The sequence below is a fragment of the Idiotropiscis lumnitzeri genome, chromosome 15 (assembly GCF_059441095.1).
Source record: "Idiotropiscis lumnitzeri isolate Australia: NSW breed Sydney's pygmy pipehorse chromosome 15, RoL_Ilum_1.0, whole genome shotgun sequence".
Taxonomy (NCBI): Eukaryota; Metazoa; Chordata; class Actinopteri; order Syngnathiformes; family Syngnathidae; genus Idiotropiscis; species Idiotropiscis lumnitzeri.
The window spans coordinates 7,231,177-7,245,773 of NC_142405.1; the positions used below are offsets into that span (position 1 = coordinate 7,231,177).

Consider the following 14,597-nt stretch of genomic DNA (forward strand, 5'->3'; position numbering starts at 1 on the left):
CGTTAAGAGTAAAAAATAAACCCAGCTGCGTCAGAGAACTTCCTGAATCTCAGCATGAGGTAGACACACTTTTTTCCCCCGCTCTTTATGTTTGAAAGTTTACCTTTGTGTCAGCCCCTCCCTTGACTAACTCACACCCAGACACTCACACACCTGCCTCTCCAGGTTGGCAAATGAGTTTAACAAAGCACGCGTTACCACGGTAATAAAAGGTAAACACAGCGGCGATAAGGAGCCGAGTCAGGATACATTGGGCTCGGTCCCAGACAGACGCACTTAACGCTAATCCGCAAATGACAGAAATACGCACACTTCGTCATTGTCTTCCTACTCGTTCGCCCTCCTTGTCCTGAACGCCATTTTGGACGGGAACAGACATAATTGCCATTATAACTGCAGCGTTGGTGCACATCACACACAGCGCTGATTGTTCCACCGTGGGGGGGTGGGGGGGAGGAGTGGGAGCGAACACTGCGTTCTCTGTGCAGACGCCACACAACATTATCATAGCGTGACTACAGCTCAACTGAAATCAAGTCGTTGCTTTGCTGTGAGGCCTTCGCGGCCATTGAGGATCCCCTTGACCTGAATCAAATCCAGTCCCAACATCAAATTTAAAACCACTAAATACGAGTGAAGGGGAAAATGTCCTCAAGTCTAACAACAAATCGAACATGCACACATGTGCACACGTAGCTGATCTCTCTGCCTTCTTTGTAGTCCTCCCATTGCATGTTAGCGTGGAACCACAGTCAAGTCAAAACAATCAGTTCTGTCGCGGTGGTTGACTTCCAATTTCCAAACCCGTTCCCCTCATTGGAAATCATATAAGATGAATTAATTTTTTCCAGGCTCAAAAAACCAAGAAGAAAGTGCATAAAAGACAATGTCCAAAGTTTGTCATAATACCACAGACAAAAAAAATAAGACAAAACGCAGTAGGTTTATTGCAACAATGAAATGGAATATTCAACGGCACGTCAACGGTAAATTAAAGATCTTTAGCTAATTTATTATACGTTAGCCTAGCACTGCTAGTGAGAATGAATTGTAATCCTTCAACAGATGGTCAAAGACAGTAATTTAATTCTGTCTTTGAACTGGAAAGTAATTTAATTCTGTCTTTGAACTGGAAGGTTTGCAGAGCGACATTGCCATCTAGTGGTGTTATATATGTATTAACGAATTTATTTATTTTTTTAAAAAGTGGGATATCCAAAGACAGTGAACCCCTGCTTCTAAATCAAAAATTGACCAACCCCTCGAAATTTTTATCGTTACATAAATTAATACTCTAAACACTAAATATACCCAAAAACTATGAACCCAAAAAGCTTTGACATTTTAACTCACATTATAACATCAGCCTTTACAACTAATGGTAGACAGATTACCAATTTCTTTAAAAAAATAAAAAATAAAAAAGAGTTTGCCTTTGCGAATACTGTAAAACTACCAATTAATACAAACAAAAATAAAAATTATCCAGAATTTTGGCAGCATTTTACAGAATCTTAAGGCCTTGCATAAATAACACAAAAATATTTTTAAATATTTTTCAGCCACAGATGGGGAAAAAAACGTGAATTGGTGAACCCCCAACAGCCAGGGTTCACTATGTTGCTAAACTACCACTGAGTAGCCACACACCTCCTTACAGTGTACTAAGTTCCTCTATTTCCTGTTCTATGGTTACCATCACTTTTCCTACGCGATAGCATTATAAAAAGGTAAAAGACTCTGAGCTGATGTTTTGGACGTTTCTAATCCAGCAGAGCTGCGCAAAAAGGCACTTGATACATAAATGACTTGAATGGAAAAGCTGTTGTAGTGGGAAAGGAACACCCATTATACACGTGTGTGAGCGTGTGCATGAGTGTGTGTGTTGGGCTCAGTTTTTTGGGAAAGATGACTGTATCCCAGTTCCGATTCCATTCCTCATTTCCAAGAGCAAAAAAAACGGCCAATATTCAGAGTACAGACAGACACTTTGAACCATGATGGGAAAAATTAAGTTTCAGTTAATATACTATAAAAGCAATTCATAATTACCCGTTTTTATTCAGGTAAAACCTATAAAAAAAACTATGGGTGGGTTAGGAAAACAACTTGAGGATATGGGAAGCGTAATTAAGCACAGGAAATGTTATTGCCACAACATTAGACTGATTTATCGCAATGGGAAACGACTTGACTTGATTATGGAGTTGTTTCAGCAGAGAGCGAAAAAGAAAAAGGAGCTCAAGAGGATGTGTTGTGTCTGGGCAAATATAAATTGTAACATCAACAAAGTGAACAGAGGTAACACCGTGTCGCTTCTGCCAGTTGTGAATTCTCGCCCAATCAAGTCAGTAGCCATCCTTCACTTCCTTTTGTTTATTTAAAACAGAAAGTTCCCAATTAGGTAATGCACACTTACAGATAAAAGAAAAATGCAAATAAATACAAATCAATATTTTCAGGAAAAATGTGTATTTCTGAAATAATATAATATAATATAATATAATATAATATAATTAGATGATTTACTCTCAATAGTATAATGAGAAAAAAAAATCTGTTCCACACCTAATTGTAATATATTTTTTTCTTTAGCCTTGTAATTGGTTGAGTCATCTTTGTATCCCAGTACCAAACAAATGTCTATGAAAACTGAAGATCGTTCTGGGTATCAAAAGAGATATTTATGTTGTAGAAATAAAATGTTTTTTAAAAAGACAAGAAATTAGACAACGACGTAAACGCAGAAGGGCTGCACAATATGTCGAAAAAATCTCAATATTGCAATATTGGCCCGTGCAATATGCATATTGCAAAGAATTGCAATGAGTTTTTTTATGAGATTGTATGCTTTTATCTAAATTCGACCAGTCGGGTGCGAACTTCAATTTTGAATCATGATTTGCTGGTTTACATAATTTCGAAAAGCATACACACAGTTCAATGTTCAGTTAAATTATGAAATTCTACAGTGATAAATAAATGTGATTTGGCGTCTGCTCACACCCAACTGACGGTTTCTTTGGTGCATGCTGCAACATGCAACGTTGTTATTTCAGCCATCTGAATAAGAGTAATACAACTTGTCCTAACAAGTAAATATTGTTAGTGAAACCTAAGAGAGACCGTGCGGTCTCATTTCCACATGGCAGCACTTATTGTACAGGAATGCTGCAGCGCTTTAAAAAGTTACCCAGCATGAAGCTCCCAAACCCTCTCACCCCCTCCCCACCCCCGCCTCCCGACCGGAAAAAGTGTTTAACTGTAATGAGAAAGTGCTTCGCAGCCTTCATTCGGCTTTCTTGCCTGCAGTCAGCTTGTCGGCATGGAGAGCGAAGGTCTCTGCGACAATCAGAGGAAAGACTAAAGAGGCATCGGCATATACCTGGAAACAAAAAAAAAAAAAAAGGAAAAATCCAATTACATTTTTCCCCACTAGTTACAGTAACCCTGCCATTGGCTAGCAATCAGTCCAGGATGTCGCCCACCTCTAGCCCAACCCCAGCATAGACTCCAGCACACCTGCGACACTAGTGAAGATAAACTCTCTACAAAATGGATGGATGAATGTTACAGTACACTGCAGTACAGTCTGCTTTTCATTTCTTTGTATTTTGCGCGGCTTTTTGTCTTGTAACCCCAACCTCAGCAAGCTTGGAGGTGACAACGAGCATATACTGCCACCTAGAGGCTAATATAATGGGTACAAGTACTGTATACGTGGATTGTACAGTTCACAAGTATCTGTACAAACATGCAGACTGTACACTTGAATTGAAAACGGAATTTGGAAACCTACATACTGCAGCGTAGTTGACCGGGATGACAACATTAGTTAACATTATTGCAGAATACTGGAAGAATAAACACTGATACCTTGACAGGTTTAGCATCGGTTCTGATCTTGCCCCAGGACACGGCCTCGTCTGGTCTGGCGCCAGAGTCTGAGCCGTCAAACTCCTGGCCCGTGTTCACATACACACAGTAATCTGCACCATTTCTCTATAGAGAGAGTGTGTAAAAGAATCAGAATTATGTGTGAAAATTACATCGGCCTCTGCAGTGATCATCTTCCCTCCACATAATATAAGATCAAATGACTCATTTCTTACATGAACAAACAAATCCAAAAATAATTTTATTGACAGTGATATTCATTATAAATGTGGAAAATGCGAGCCGGTTAAGGGCTGGGCTACAACCACAAACCGACGGTTTACCGATAGGCCCGTTGTTGCCAAGACACAGCAGGCTTTTACAAACACATAAAGAGGAAGTTCAACATGGCCCACAGAATTCTGAACCAAATGTGCAGCGGGCCATCAACAGTTGACTCATTTCCCTTTTTAACAAATCATCATTTTAGTTGCATATAATTTCTGCTTAATAAAACAAAAACATGTGCTGAATCTATTGCAAAGTGGTGGAGTTTTTATTATTGCAAATACACTGAAGCGACATTTCAATAAATAGTATCTAAGGAGATCGTAATCATAAATCTTACTTTTACTGTAATATATTTAGTAGGAGCAACTGAGATGTCAATTAAAGTGAAGAGAAAGTGACAAAAAACAGGTGAATTGTGCTTGCTTAACTCATATTCCACAAACGCTTTAATTATTTTTTTAAATATTAAATTATATATATATATATATATATATATATAAAATTAGAATGCCATGTTCCGACTAGTGAAGGCAAATAGAACATTTTATTGCAAATATTTTGTTTAGGTTGACTTCTCCATTAATGTTGTGTCTGGTGAGTGTGAAAGCACCCAAAACATTACAGCAGATGAGTTACCATGAGGTTGGCGTTGGCTACATGATGCTTGACCAGCCCACCTCCCAGGATGATCATTCCAGTCTTTTTGGCATACACGGCCTGGGTGTTCAACTTGCGTATATCTATGAAGAACACGCTCACATTCAGGACAATTGTCAAATAATGCAAAAAAAAAAGACAATTTTGCTTTTTTTTTTACCTTCCACAATATCCAGTATGAGACCAGGGTTCTTGTACGAGTGGAAGTAAAGCATGTCGCCAAGAGAGCCGTCTGTCAATGCTGGACTGAACACTGGAATGTTATTCTAAAAAAAAAATTTAAAAAAAGAAGAGATGAGCACGTATTACTAAAATGCACCATATCATGTATGCAGGCAATGGAAAATGATTTTACAAAGATTGTAATTTTCAATCATGATTGACATAACATCATGACGAATACAACCTCAGACTCACCTTGTATGCCCAGTAGTAGACTGAGTCAGTATTATTGATCTCCTTGCCAAGCCGGTGGATCATTTTGGAAGGAGTCCAACGGGTACCCTAAGTTTTAAATTGAGTTTACAATTAATCACATGAAACTAAAATAGTAAGTAGTAAACAGTGCGTAAATTTGGTGGCTCCATTCGACTTACCTCAGTATTCTGCTCCAGCAACATCTGGTCCAAGATGGGTATGAGCCAGTCTTCGAACTTGCAGTAGTTATCGTTGGGCACGAGTAGGTTCCCAATCCTTGGATCAGAGAAGGTAGAGTGAAGGTGGCATGAAAAAGGCTTCCTGTAGCTATGTTACAATAAAACGCCATCTTGAAAAAATGTGCACGAGCCAAAACTTCACCAACCTGTTGATTCCTCTCTGACGAAGCTCCTTGCCGGGTAGGCTGAAGTCTCCGAGGTACGTGTTAGCCAGACACTTGATCAAGTCCTCTTCAATGCCACCCGCTGTGGTCACAACCACATCCACCTACGCAAACATCAAGAAAACATCAACCAACGCATCATCACTCACCATCAAAGTTATTTTAATTGTTTGGCGCGTTTACATTTTTCCAGTTTCTTTTTTTACTCGAGACGGTAAAGAATGTAAAAGGAGACAGACTGGCACTTGAATGTTGAAGGAGAGACAAAGTATTTACACAATATGATCATTTTTAATAATATATCCCCTTTTAAATTTGGGATGTGTGAGTCGCATCTATGTCGGACCTTTTCAACTATTTCTTTTAGGTATGAATAAAATCAAATAAAGAAAACAAATTGTATCCCAAAATGGATTGTGTTCCATTTCATACATGTTACAAAAAAAAAAAAGACAAGAGCAAATCAACTGCATATCTATCGCACGTTAGCGACACGAAACGTACCATTTTGTGTTCCACCAAGTATCGGATGCTCTCCCTGACTCCAGAGCTGATGAGGTTTGAAGTATAGCCCAGGAAAATGGTGCAGCCTGGGCGAGAAGGCGTGTCACCAGACTCATTTTCTGCTTCAACTGTCTCAAGACGTTTTTCAATCTAGGGGTAAATATATAAAAATAAATTCTCAAACAATACAAAATGTGATTAGCGATAAATGAGTATATATACGGGTAACATCTGCAACCTCTCACCATGTGGTTGACTTCCTGGATGGCCAAGCCTAGGCTACTAGCCTGGAAGCCTGTGGTTAAGTAGGACTTGAGAACTGCCTGGAGATCCACCCCCTGGTTAAAGTCATAGCCTCTGATCTTCGGTAAGTCTTCGGGTAGGTCGCTGCTGGTTTTAAGGACAGCCTCAAGAGCAACGGAAGGGGCCTTTTCTGCCATGTCTTTGACTGATCCTGAAAAGCGGGAGTGGGAGAGTCAGATGCCGCATGTGACTCCAACCGTTTTTCGTGATATGCTTGCTACGCTGCATATAGATCACTTCTTTTTTTTTAAACTTAAATTTCTCAGCGTTTTCATTAACCAAATTTATTACCCAGGGGTTGGACAATGCAAATACTAATTTAATAACGTACTTGAGTTGATTATTGTTTTTGAATTGCACTTCTACTTCTCTCTTTCTCAAAAATGGCTATTTACTTTTTTCATCCTCTATGGATGACAACACCTCAAAAAGACAAAGAGAGGTCAAATCAACCACCACTGAGATTTTGATTGGTTGAAATTTTGACAACAAATCCAATTCAGAGAGGCAAGATATTCCCCATGTGTCTTAGAAATGCCTAAATACCACACACTTGTGGCATTCAAAATTTCTACTCAAATTAAAAAAAAAAACGATTTTGTATTTTCTATCATTAGCTTTTTGTTAGTCACTTCACATCGTTGGCATATGGTTGGTTGGAACACGTGATGAGCGCATGTTTTGTTGTCAAAACGTATATTGCACGGTACATAAATGCCAGTAAAAAGAAATAATAATTAAATTATATTTAAATAATTATATATAAATAACTTTAGCATGTTAGGAATTGCAGTAATTACAGTCTGTACGTTTTGTTTTGTCTTTTTCGGTAAATGGGTTGAATCGGTACTTCTCTACTTTAACCAAGGCATTGTACTACACATTGCTACCTCTGTAACGAGATTAACGCTAAATATAATAATATTGTCTCGACATATGTAGTGGCTTTAACGTTCCAATGCTTGAGCATGTTGTCTGCCGTTTAGCAAACACTAGCTAACGACTACGCTGTGCCGAAAATCCAGGAATACGAATTATATCATGACAACGTAAAGAGCAATTCACACACCTTGAAGAGGCGCTGGTAAACACGGTTCCTGGAAAGTAAACGGCTGTCACAAATATTATATTTGAAATCCGCTTTTGTTGCAAATTTAGTATTTAAAATAAATCAACGCATGCACACGGCAGCAATGACAGCGGTACGGAAAGCGCAGAAGGACAAATGTCTAGTTGCTGCTTCTTTGAATTTTGTGTTGGTCAAACAATCAACGTGCTCACTAGCGCTTCCGAGCATACGTGTTGGGAGTCAAATACCTTTTACTGTATTTGACGTATTGTAAAACATGAATCACTATTTTTTTCTTGAATGCCTCGCTACACATAAAATAAAGTCTAGTAAAATGGACAATCCTGCAATACATAAACATCTCCGCGAAATATTTTAGAATAATTTAATATCACATATTACATTGTAACCATTAAATTTGAACGTACTTGACAGCACGTTAGTCAATTCCTTTTTCCACAACTCTTGTGAGTGCATATATTGAATTTAAAAATATAAATCTCACCACTCGTTCCACCAGTTGCTCCACCCTTCTTGTGTGGAATTTTCATATACTCCCTTTGCTTACGAGGGTTTTTGGTTCAATCCTAAATTCTAAAAACTTGCATGTATAGGCTCATCGAAGACTCTTGTCAAGCGCGAATTTGAGAGTGTTATTTTTCATCTGTGTGCACATCACCTTTTTTTTTGTTCAAATGAGATGGTCAGAAGAGGAAAACAGAAACATTAAAATTAGTGGGATGGCTGTTTATAATTATAAAAAGAAACATGTATTAATGATCTTGCATTATTAATACCAGGTGTAATTCAACAATTTGTACTTGCTTGGCAAGTCATTCTATTGCCTAATGTACCTTATTCATCCAACCACATTCTATGCTGCTTGTCTTTTTTAGGATTGTGAGACGCAACATTCGAACACTAGGCTATGTGATATATAACCATCCTTTGCATATTTTGGAAAAAAAAAAAAGAAATGTGTGATATTTGTGACCTTTGCAGGATGCCCTTTAGAGAAATGTTCAACAGGCCTCTCCACTCCCGCCCAACAGCGAATAAAAATGTAGTGCGGGTCAAAATTTTACATTGAACGCTTTTCAGTGCACCCGTGAGCAGGATCTCTCACTGTGTTGATGGAAAATGAGCTGCAGTAACAATCTCGCTCAAGTGCAGTGGTGGAGCAACTTCGGCTGGAGTCAAGCATAGAGAGGATAAAGGTATGTGAGATCATTTATGGAAGATTCTGTCATTTTTTGATTACAAGCAGGTTGAAAGTCTGCCATTCAACATCAAACCTCCACTTCTAAAAAACTGTTCACCTCTGTCCTAGATCGCCCTCACAGCAGTAGACCTGGTCCAGTATTGCCAGGACCACAGGTGCAGTGACCCGCTACTCATCGGTATTGCTGCCTCCTCCAACCCGTTCAAAGATAAGAAGTCCTGCGTGCTGCTTTGAGACTCCAAATTACAGATGCCAGATTCAGCAGGAAATTCAGCTGTCATTTGCCATTAACTTCAACTGCCCATGCAAAATTTGTAATGCGCTTAAATGCGCTTGTGCAGCCTTTTCAACATCATTTACTTTGAATGCTCTGTAAGTGAAACAAAAATAGAATTATGTTGCATTGTGGGCCAATAAACGGTTTGACGAATCAATATCCAATAGGGCACTTTATTTTGAACGACTCGCCGAGTGTGGTGGGGGATATTTACAGAACAATTCATTAGAATCACTGGCAAAACCCAATAAAAGGAAATACAAGAGCTGAAAGTATTACTTTTGATTGACATACTGTTAAGCAAGTTCGTCAAATGAAAACTAACAAGCTCAATCAAAGCTGAATATTAACATAACAAACGCAGAAAGCTTGGTTGTTTGAACAGGAGTACCTAATGATGTGGCTCGTGAGGATAAAAAAAAATGAGTCAGCCGTCATTCTTAAAAATATATATTTAAAACTGTTTTTTTAAGCCATTGTAACATTATGCAGTTTGAATACCACAGTGCTAAAATATAGAAACATTTAAAGGTACTCAAATATAGAAAAATGTGGAAAACATGTTCATAAATAATTATTCAGTAAAACTAACACATAAAAATTTAAATTGCACCCAGATAAATATTTATTTTTAAAATTCCAAAAGATATGAAAATGAATTGTACTTCAAAGTTAAATAAGACGGAATTAGCAAATGCACACTACTGATTAAAAATATTTTACATTGCACGACGGAGAACCCTGGCACTCGTACTACACTTAGACAACCACTATATTTGAATAATAATTTGTTGTCCATTTCACAATTTGAAAGTCATATATAGAATAGATCCACCACACAGAGTAAAATAATAATTTCATTTTTCATAATTTGGAGAATTATAGCTTACAGCTATTAAAAACACTTTTTAAATGCTGAATACATCTTATTTTCACAACTTAACTATGCAGTAGTGTGAGATATCAAGATTATCCATGTGCAATTTCAAATCACATTCTTCCTTGGCCTCCAGAATTCCACACACTCATCCCCAGAGGTGACAGCCAGGACTCCAGCCTCCACGCTCAGCTGGCGAAAGGGAGGAGAAAATGTGGCAAACACAATTAGATGGTCACATCTGTTATCATAAAAATGCTGTAATTATTATAAGTAATATTATTTTGAATTACAGATAAGCTCTTGAAGTCAAACTCCCAAAATGTGTTTTATAATGGCGCCCAAAAAAAAAAAGCACAACACAACAGCAAAACATCAAATAAAAATTATTGTGAGACGAGAAAGGATCAGCAGACTATTCAATAAATTATTTATAAAAACTGTGTAATAACAACATCCAAGCTAATGCTAGCATCATGGCTAGACCATGACACCACTCTCTATTACATCTGTTATTTTATACTCTGGTTAACTACATATGTGAATTACAGGAAGGAATGTTAAAAAATAAATAAGTAAATGAATAAAATCCCTTGTACTGTTTGGTAGCTATTATAGCGGTGACACTTGCATCCTGGAGTGGATTTCTCACTCTCCGTCATATCCTTTTCCAAAAAAATGGTTTTGAAATAAGAACATGAAAATTCAGCGCAGTAGAGTGGATTATTTGACTTACTTTTTCTAACTCCATATAAATAATAAATAGTTGCTTTACTGCAATGAACTCACCCCATAGACTGAAGCTTGGTGACGCAAGGTGCATAATGTCTTTGGAGGCCCACAAGGGATGTGCACCTGATAACGTCAGTAGTTAGTCGTTCAATTTGCAAAAATACCGTAACGTGAACAAGGATAATAATAGTTTTGCTGCATGTACAGAGTGATGGACGTCACATTACCTTGACGGTAAAATCAGAGGAGCAAGTGTAGAGGCTTCCAGGTGACTTGTGAATGCCAGTGACCATCGCTGTGTGCCCCACATCAAAGTGTGACCGGTGGTTTAAGACCCCCTGCTGCATGGAAAAATAGCGCAGCACTCCTCTCATGTCTCCTCCCCATATCTCTCCGTCACTGTAGCTCATAGAACGCAGGTAAGAGCCCAGCTGAAAATCGAAGAGCACAGTTGGTGTTTGTCTGCGTAAGGCTCATGAATTCGATTGTGTGCTTCCACTTACCCGAACTTTATCCAAGCTTTTGTCTGCCCTGCGATCGTGGACAACCACAGTGTTGTCTTTACTTGCAGAGATGATGTACTTGTCGTCTGCTGCCAGACACATTACAGAATGGCTATGGTGCCGGAGGGTCTTCACCAGAGGAACAGCAGCTTTAAGTAAAATAAAAATAACTTGTAGATTTTGCAGATACAACTACAATTAACACTGAGCAACAACGGAAATACATACACAATCTTATGAGATTCCGTTCAAGACAAGTAGGAAACTTTCTGAATGGGACCCAGGAGAACAGGGGTCTTCAATGCCGTTCCTCAAGGGCCGCTGTCTTACCCGTTTTCCATTTCTAATTTATTACACAATACTTAGTAACCGTTTGTTTTTATTTTAATTCTGCACGGCAAAAAAAAACAAAAAGGATTTTGAACAAATAAAAACTAACAAACCCTCCCAAAAATTAAGGCAAAGTACGGTGATTTTGCTCAACTCAAACAAAATTAAAAAAATAACTAGATAGAAAAATCTAAAACTATTCAAACTCTGTTGCACACTAAAGGCCTCTCACCTCTAGGGTCAAACATTTGGACCTTCTCATTGAATGTACCAGTCAGCAACACATCTGGGAGATAGGACAAACAGATGACGGCAGCTTCGGTCCTGATCACTCCCCTCTCTGCCCCGCAGGCCTGGAGGTCCCACAACTTCACTGTACTGTCGAAGGCCCCCGAAGCCAGAAGGGGTCCCTGAGATGCTAAACACCACACCCAGCCCTCATGGGCGTTGACGTGGCCCTGGCCTACCAACTTGTGCATCAACATATTGCTAGAGTCTGCCTGCAGATTCCAAAGTTTCACATCACGATCTTGGGAGCCCGTGGCGCAAACAGCCCCGTCGCCCCCCAACAAGAGGACGGAGTTGACCGCGGCAATGTGGTCTGAAAGGAGGGTGATGCATTCTAAGGCTGGCGGTGGACAAAGACTGCTGGGGGGTTGATGCTCTTTTTCTGTATGCCCTCCGTTGCCCTGAAAGCCGAGATGAGCCAGGTCCTGTTGATGATCAGGAACGTGGTGTTGGCCCTCAAATACATCTGGGTGAGCTCCATCTTCTTCCATCACTTGTTCTGGATTATCTTCTAATCTCTCCTCCAGCGCTTCCCTCAAATGCACCAGTTGGTCCTCATCTACAACATGGTTTGAGTCACCACCCATATCTTCAAATAGCACCCCTTCTTCAACATCGTATGCTCCCTCCACTTGCCCTGGCTCCGTATCACCTACTCTATCGTCCGCTTGCCTGTCTGCCACTGGTTCCCTATTGTGCAAGTCCCTTTGTTGCTGCTCCACTCCTGCCGCATCATCTTGGTGCTCCTTGGTCACAACTTGTGCTACGTTGGTCCAGCAGGTAATCAGTTTCTCCATTTCCAAGCAAGCGGTAGGCCAGTCAACATCTTCCTTCAGGCCCACTGGAAAGCTCGCTTTTGACCCGATGAGTCTGCGTGCCCGCAGCTGCCAGGTGCTGCTGTCCTTGCCGACATTGCGCAAAGCATAACAGACCTGAAGAGAGAAGATGGACAGCATCGTTTAGTTCAGACAGATTACACAACGCCATAAAATCTTTTACCGCCTGCATCTTTCATTGACTCAAGGCAAGTGAATGAGGAGTTGTCTCAAATATACAGAAATCATACTCAGGACCAATGACAACTCTAGTGTTGACTTTTTTGCACTAAGTAGTATAAATCCAACAGCATGTAACTTTAGATCACTTTGATGTCAGTCAGAAGATTGTCTACGATTATAGAACTGCTCCATGTGTAAAATGCTTTGATATTACTTAACTGTAAAATGGCGCGGCATAAATAAAACGGAATTTTCTAAAAGAAAAATGCAATAGCAATATGGGGGAAAAACACGTGAATTTCTCCTCATTCCCAAAATATGATTTTTAGGTTAATTGAAGACTAAACTGTCCATAGGAGTGAATGTGAATAGGGTTGTCTGTATGTGCCCTTCTATTCCCTTGCCAACAGTCTAGATTGTACCCCACCGTTCACTAATAACCAGGCGGGATAGGCTACAGCAGGGCCATATCCCTGACGATAAAGTCCATACAAATCGATACACTTATGACTCACCTTTGGCAACGCAGAGATGATACACTGAGCAGGAAGATGAGAGGCAATATGCGTCACCATCTCCCACGGTAATGACAACAATCCACATGCCTCGGGAGAAGGGGTAGTATCAGGAAAACTGAAGGGAATTTATTCAAAAAATATTTGTTATTTTCTACAAATAAAGTATCTTTGTTCATCTATCATTGTTTTGAGGGGTAAGATGTGTGCTTTCAGACACTGCATTTGGTCATTTTGATTATAATCGGTGGTTGTAGTCTTACCTTTGCTTCTGCGCACTCAAGACTTCACTTTCGACAAACCCGTGAGATGGGCCACTTTGTTCGCCATCGCGACCGGCTGCAGCCCCTTTATTCATCCTAACGTCATCCAAAGCCGAAGCATACTACATGGCCACCAAAGCGACACTCCTCACCTCTTTTGGTGACTGCATTATTTGACCGTCAGTGCTAGCTAACACAAATCAGCAACAAAAATAACTGAAGCATAAAAGCAATATGGCAATTCTTCGTTTCGCCAAAGTAAAATATATTTATAAAATTATACACAGAAAACAACAACTGATAAGTTCACCAACTAAAACGCAATGCAACAACAGACTTGTCAAATACCTACTATCCAAACATTAACGATGTCACCACGCAAAAAAAATATACCGTTCAATTAATCGGTGGCCATTTATGACACGATATAAAATTGTAACCCATCCTATTTAGATGGAGAAACACCGTACTGTACCGAAGGTAATCGTCAGTTTTGCAAGTGTCGGCGAACTACAATTTCAAAACGCCACTTCCGGTGGCATCAATTGACGTCATCAACGTGTACAACGCAAACTCACACTTTAACCTAAACGCTCTTCAATTTCAAACACCTCTTCATAGTTCAATTTGCAGTTTTCATTCATCACCATCGACTAAGGGTTTTCCTTTTTACTGTTAGGAATTATTTGACCAGTGATGGGCCGTGTCACCATCATAAGCATTGACCTACATTTATCTTACAACTTTATTTGTACAGCGCATTTCATTACAGCTGCAGTTGTCACAAAGCGTTTTTACACGCTGCCAAAATTCTAATTCGTCCCACTAAATTGTGTTATTTCCAACACTCTACTCACTTCATTTCGACGTGTTCATTTGGCCACAACGCTTCCAGTAGTAATTGTAGATTTATTTTTTGTTCTATCAAATTTGAGCTGCTATAAACTGCAATGTCGCTGTCCAAATACAAGTCTAAATACGTTTTTTTGGTTCGTTTGTCGTTGTCATTGCAATTTAAAAAGCATTTAATTATTTTGATCAGCAATTACCTGATATTAATGACGCAGACTCT

The 14,597-nt window shown here is 39.3% G+C and overlaps 2 protein-coding genes and 1 pseudogene across 2 annotated transcripts; 1 reads left to right on the plus strand and 2 right to left on the minus strand.

The window, feature by feature from the left end:
- Nucleotides 1-2,491: 2,491 nt before the first annotated feature.
- dhps (deoxyhypusine synthase) lies at nucleotides 2,492-7,694 on the minus strand. The gene is made up of 10 exons (XM_088317050.1): nucleotides 7,521-7,694; nucleotides 6,394-6,602; nucleotides 6,149-6,298; nucleotides 5,627-5,748; nucleotides 5,421-5,517; nucleotides 5,242-5,328; nucleotides 4,985-5,090; nucleotides 4,804-4,907; nucleotides 3,877-4,002; nucleotides 2,492-3,385 (listed from the first exon to the last, which is right to left on the minus strand). Exons 2-10 carry the CDS (start codon nucleotides 6,586-6,588, stop codon nucleotides 3,290-3,292), a joined length of 1,083 nt encoding a protein of 360 aa, XP_088173176.1. The 5' UTR covers nucleotides 6,589-6,602; nucleotides 7,521-7,694; the 3' UTR covers nucleotides 2,492-3,289.
- Nucleotides 7,695-8,660: 966 nt separating this feature from the next.
- Nucleotides 8,661-8,976, plus strand: LOC148322586 (guanine nucleotide-binding protein G(I)/G(S)/G(O) subunit gamma-7-like; annotated as a pseudogene).
- Nucleotides 8,977-9,802: 826 nt separating this feature from the next.
- On the minus strand, nucleotides 9,803-14,059 carry fbxw9 (F-box and WD repeat domain containing 9). The gene is made up of 7 exons (XM_088316049.1): nucleotides 13,526-14,059; nucleotides 13,263-13,380; nucleotides 11,694-12,681; nucleotides 11,132-11,280; nucleotides 10,856-11,059; nucleotides 10,686-10,751; nucleotides 9,803-10,088 (listed from the first exon to the last, which is right to left on the minus strand). Exons 1-7 carry the CDS (start codon nucleotides 13,618-13,620, stop codon nucleotides 10,005-10,007), a joined length of 1,704 nt encoding a protein of 567 aa, XP_088172175.1. The 5' UTR covers nucleotides 13,621-14,059; the 3' UTR covers nucleotides 9,803-10,004.
- Between the last annotated feature and the right edge of the window lie 538 nt (nucleotides 14,060-14,597).

Excerpts from the sequence above, each read along its gene's own strand:
- dhps (XM_088317050.1), bottom strand. The coding sequence starts at position 6,588 with ATGGCAGAAAAGGCCCCTTCCGTTGCTCTTGAGGCTGTCCTTAAAACC. Across the intron at positions 5,091-5,241 it reads TCTACTACTGGGCATACAAG|AATAACATTCCAGTGTTCAG; the intron begins GTGAGTCTGAGG and ends TTTTTTTTTTAG. Across the intron at positions 3,386-3,876 it reads CCGATGCTAAACCTGTCAAG|GTATATGCCGATGCCTCTTT; the intron begins GTATCAGTGTTT and ends TTTTGTTTCCAG.
- fbxw9 (XM_088316049.1), bottom strand. The coding sequence starts at position 13,620 with ATGAATAAAGGGGCTGCAGCCGGTCGCGATGGCGAACAAAGTGGCCCA. Across the intron at positions 11,281-11,693 it reads CCAAATGTTTGACCCTAGAG|CTGCTGTTCCTCTGGTGAAG; the intron begins GTGAGAGGCCTT and ends TTTTACTTAAAG. Across the intron at positions 10,089-10,685 it reads ACCAAGCTTCAGTCTATGGG|CTGAGCGTGGAGGCTGGAGT; the intron begins GTGAGTTCATTG and ends CCCTTTCGCCAG.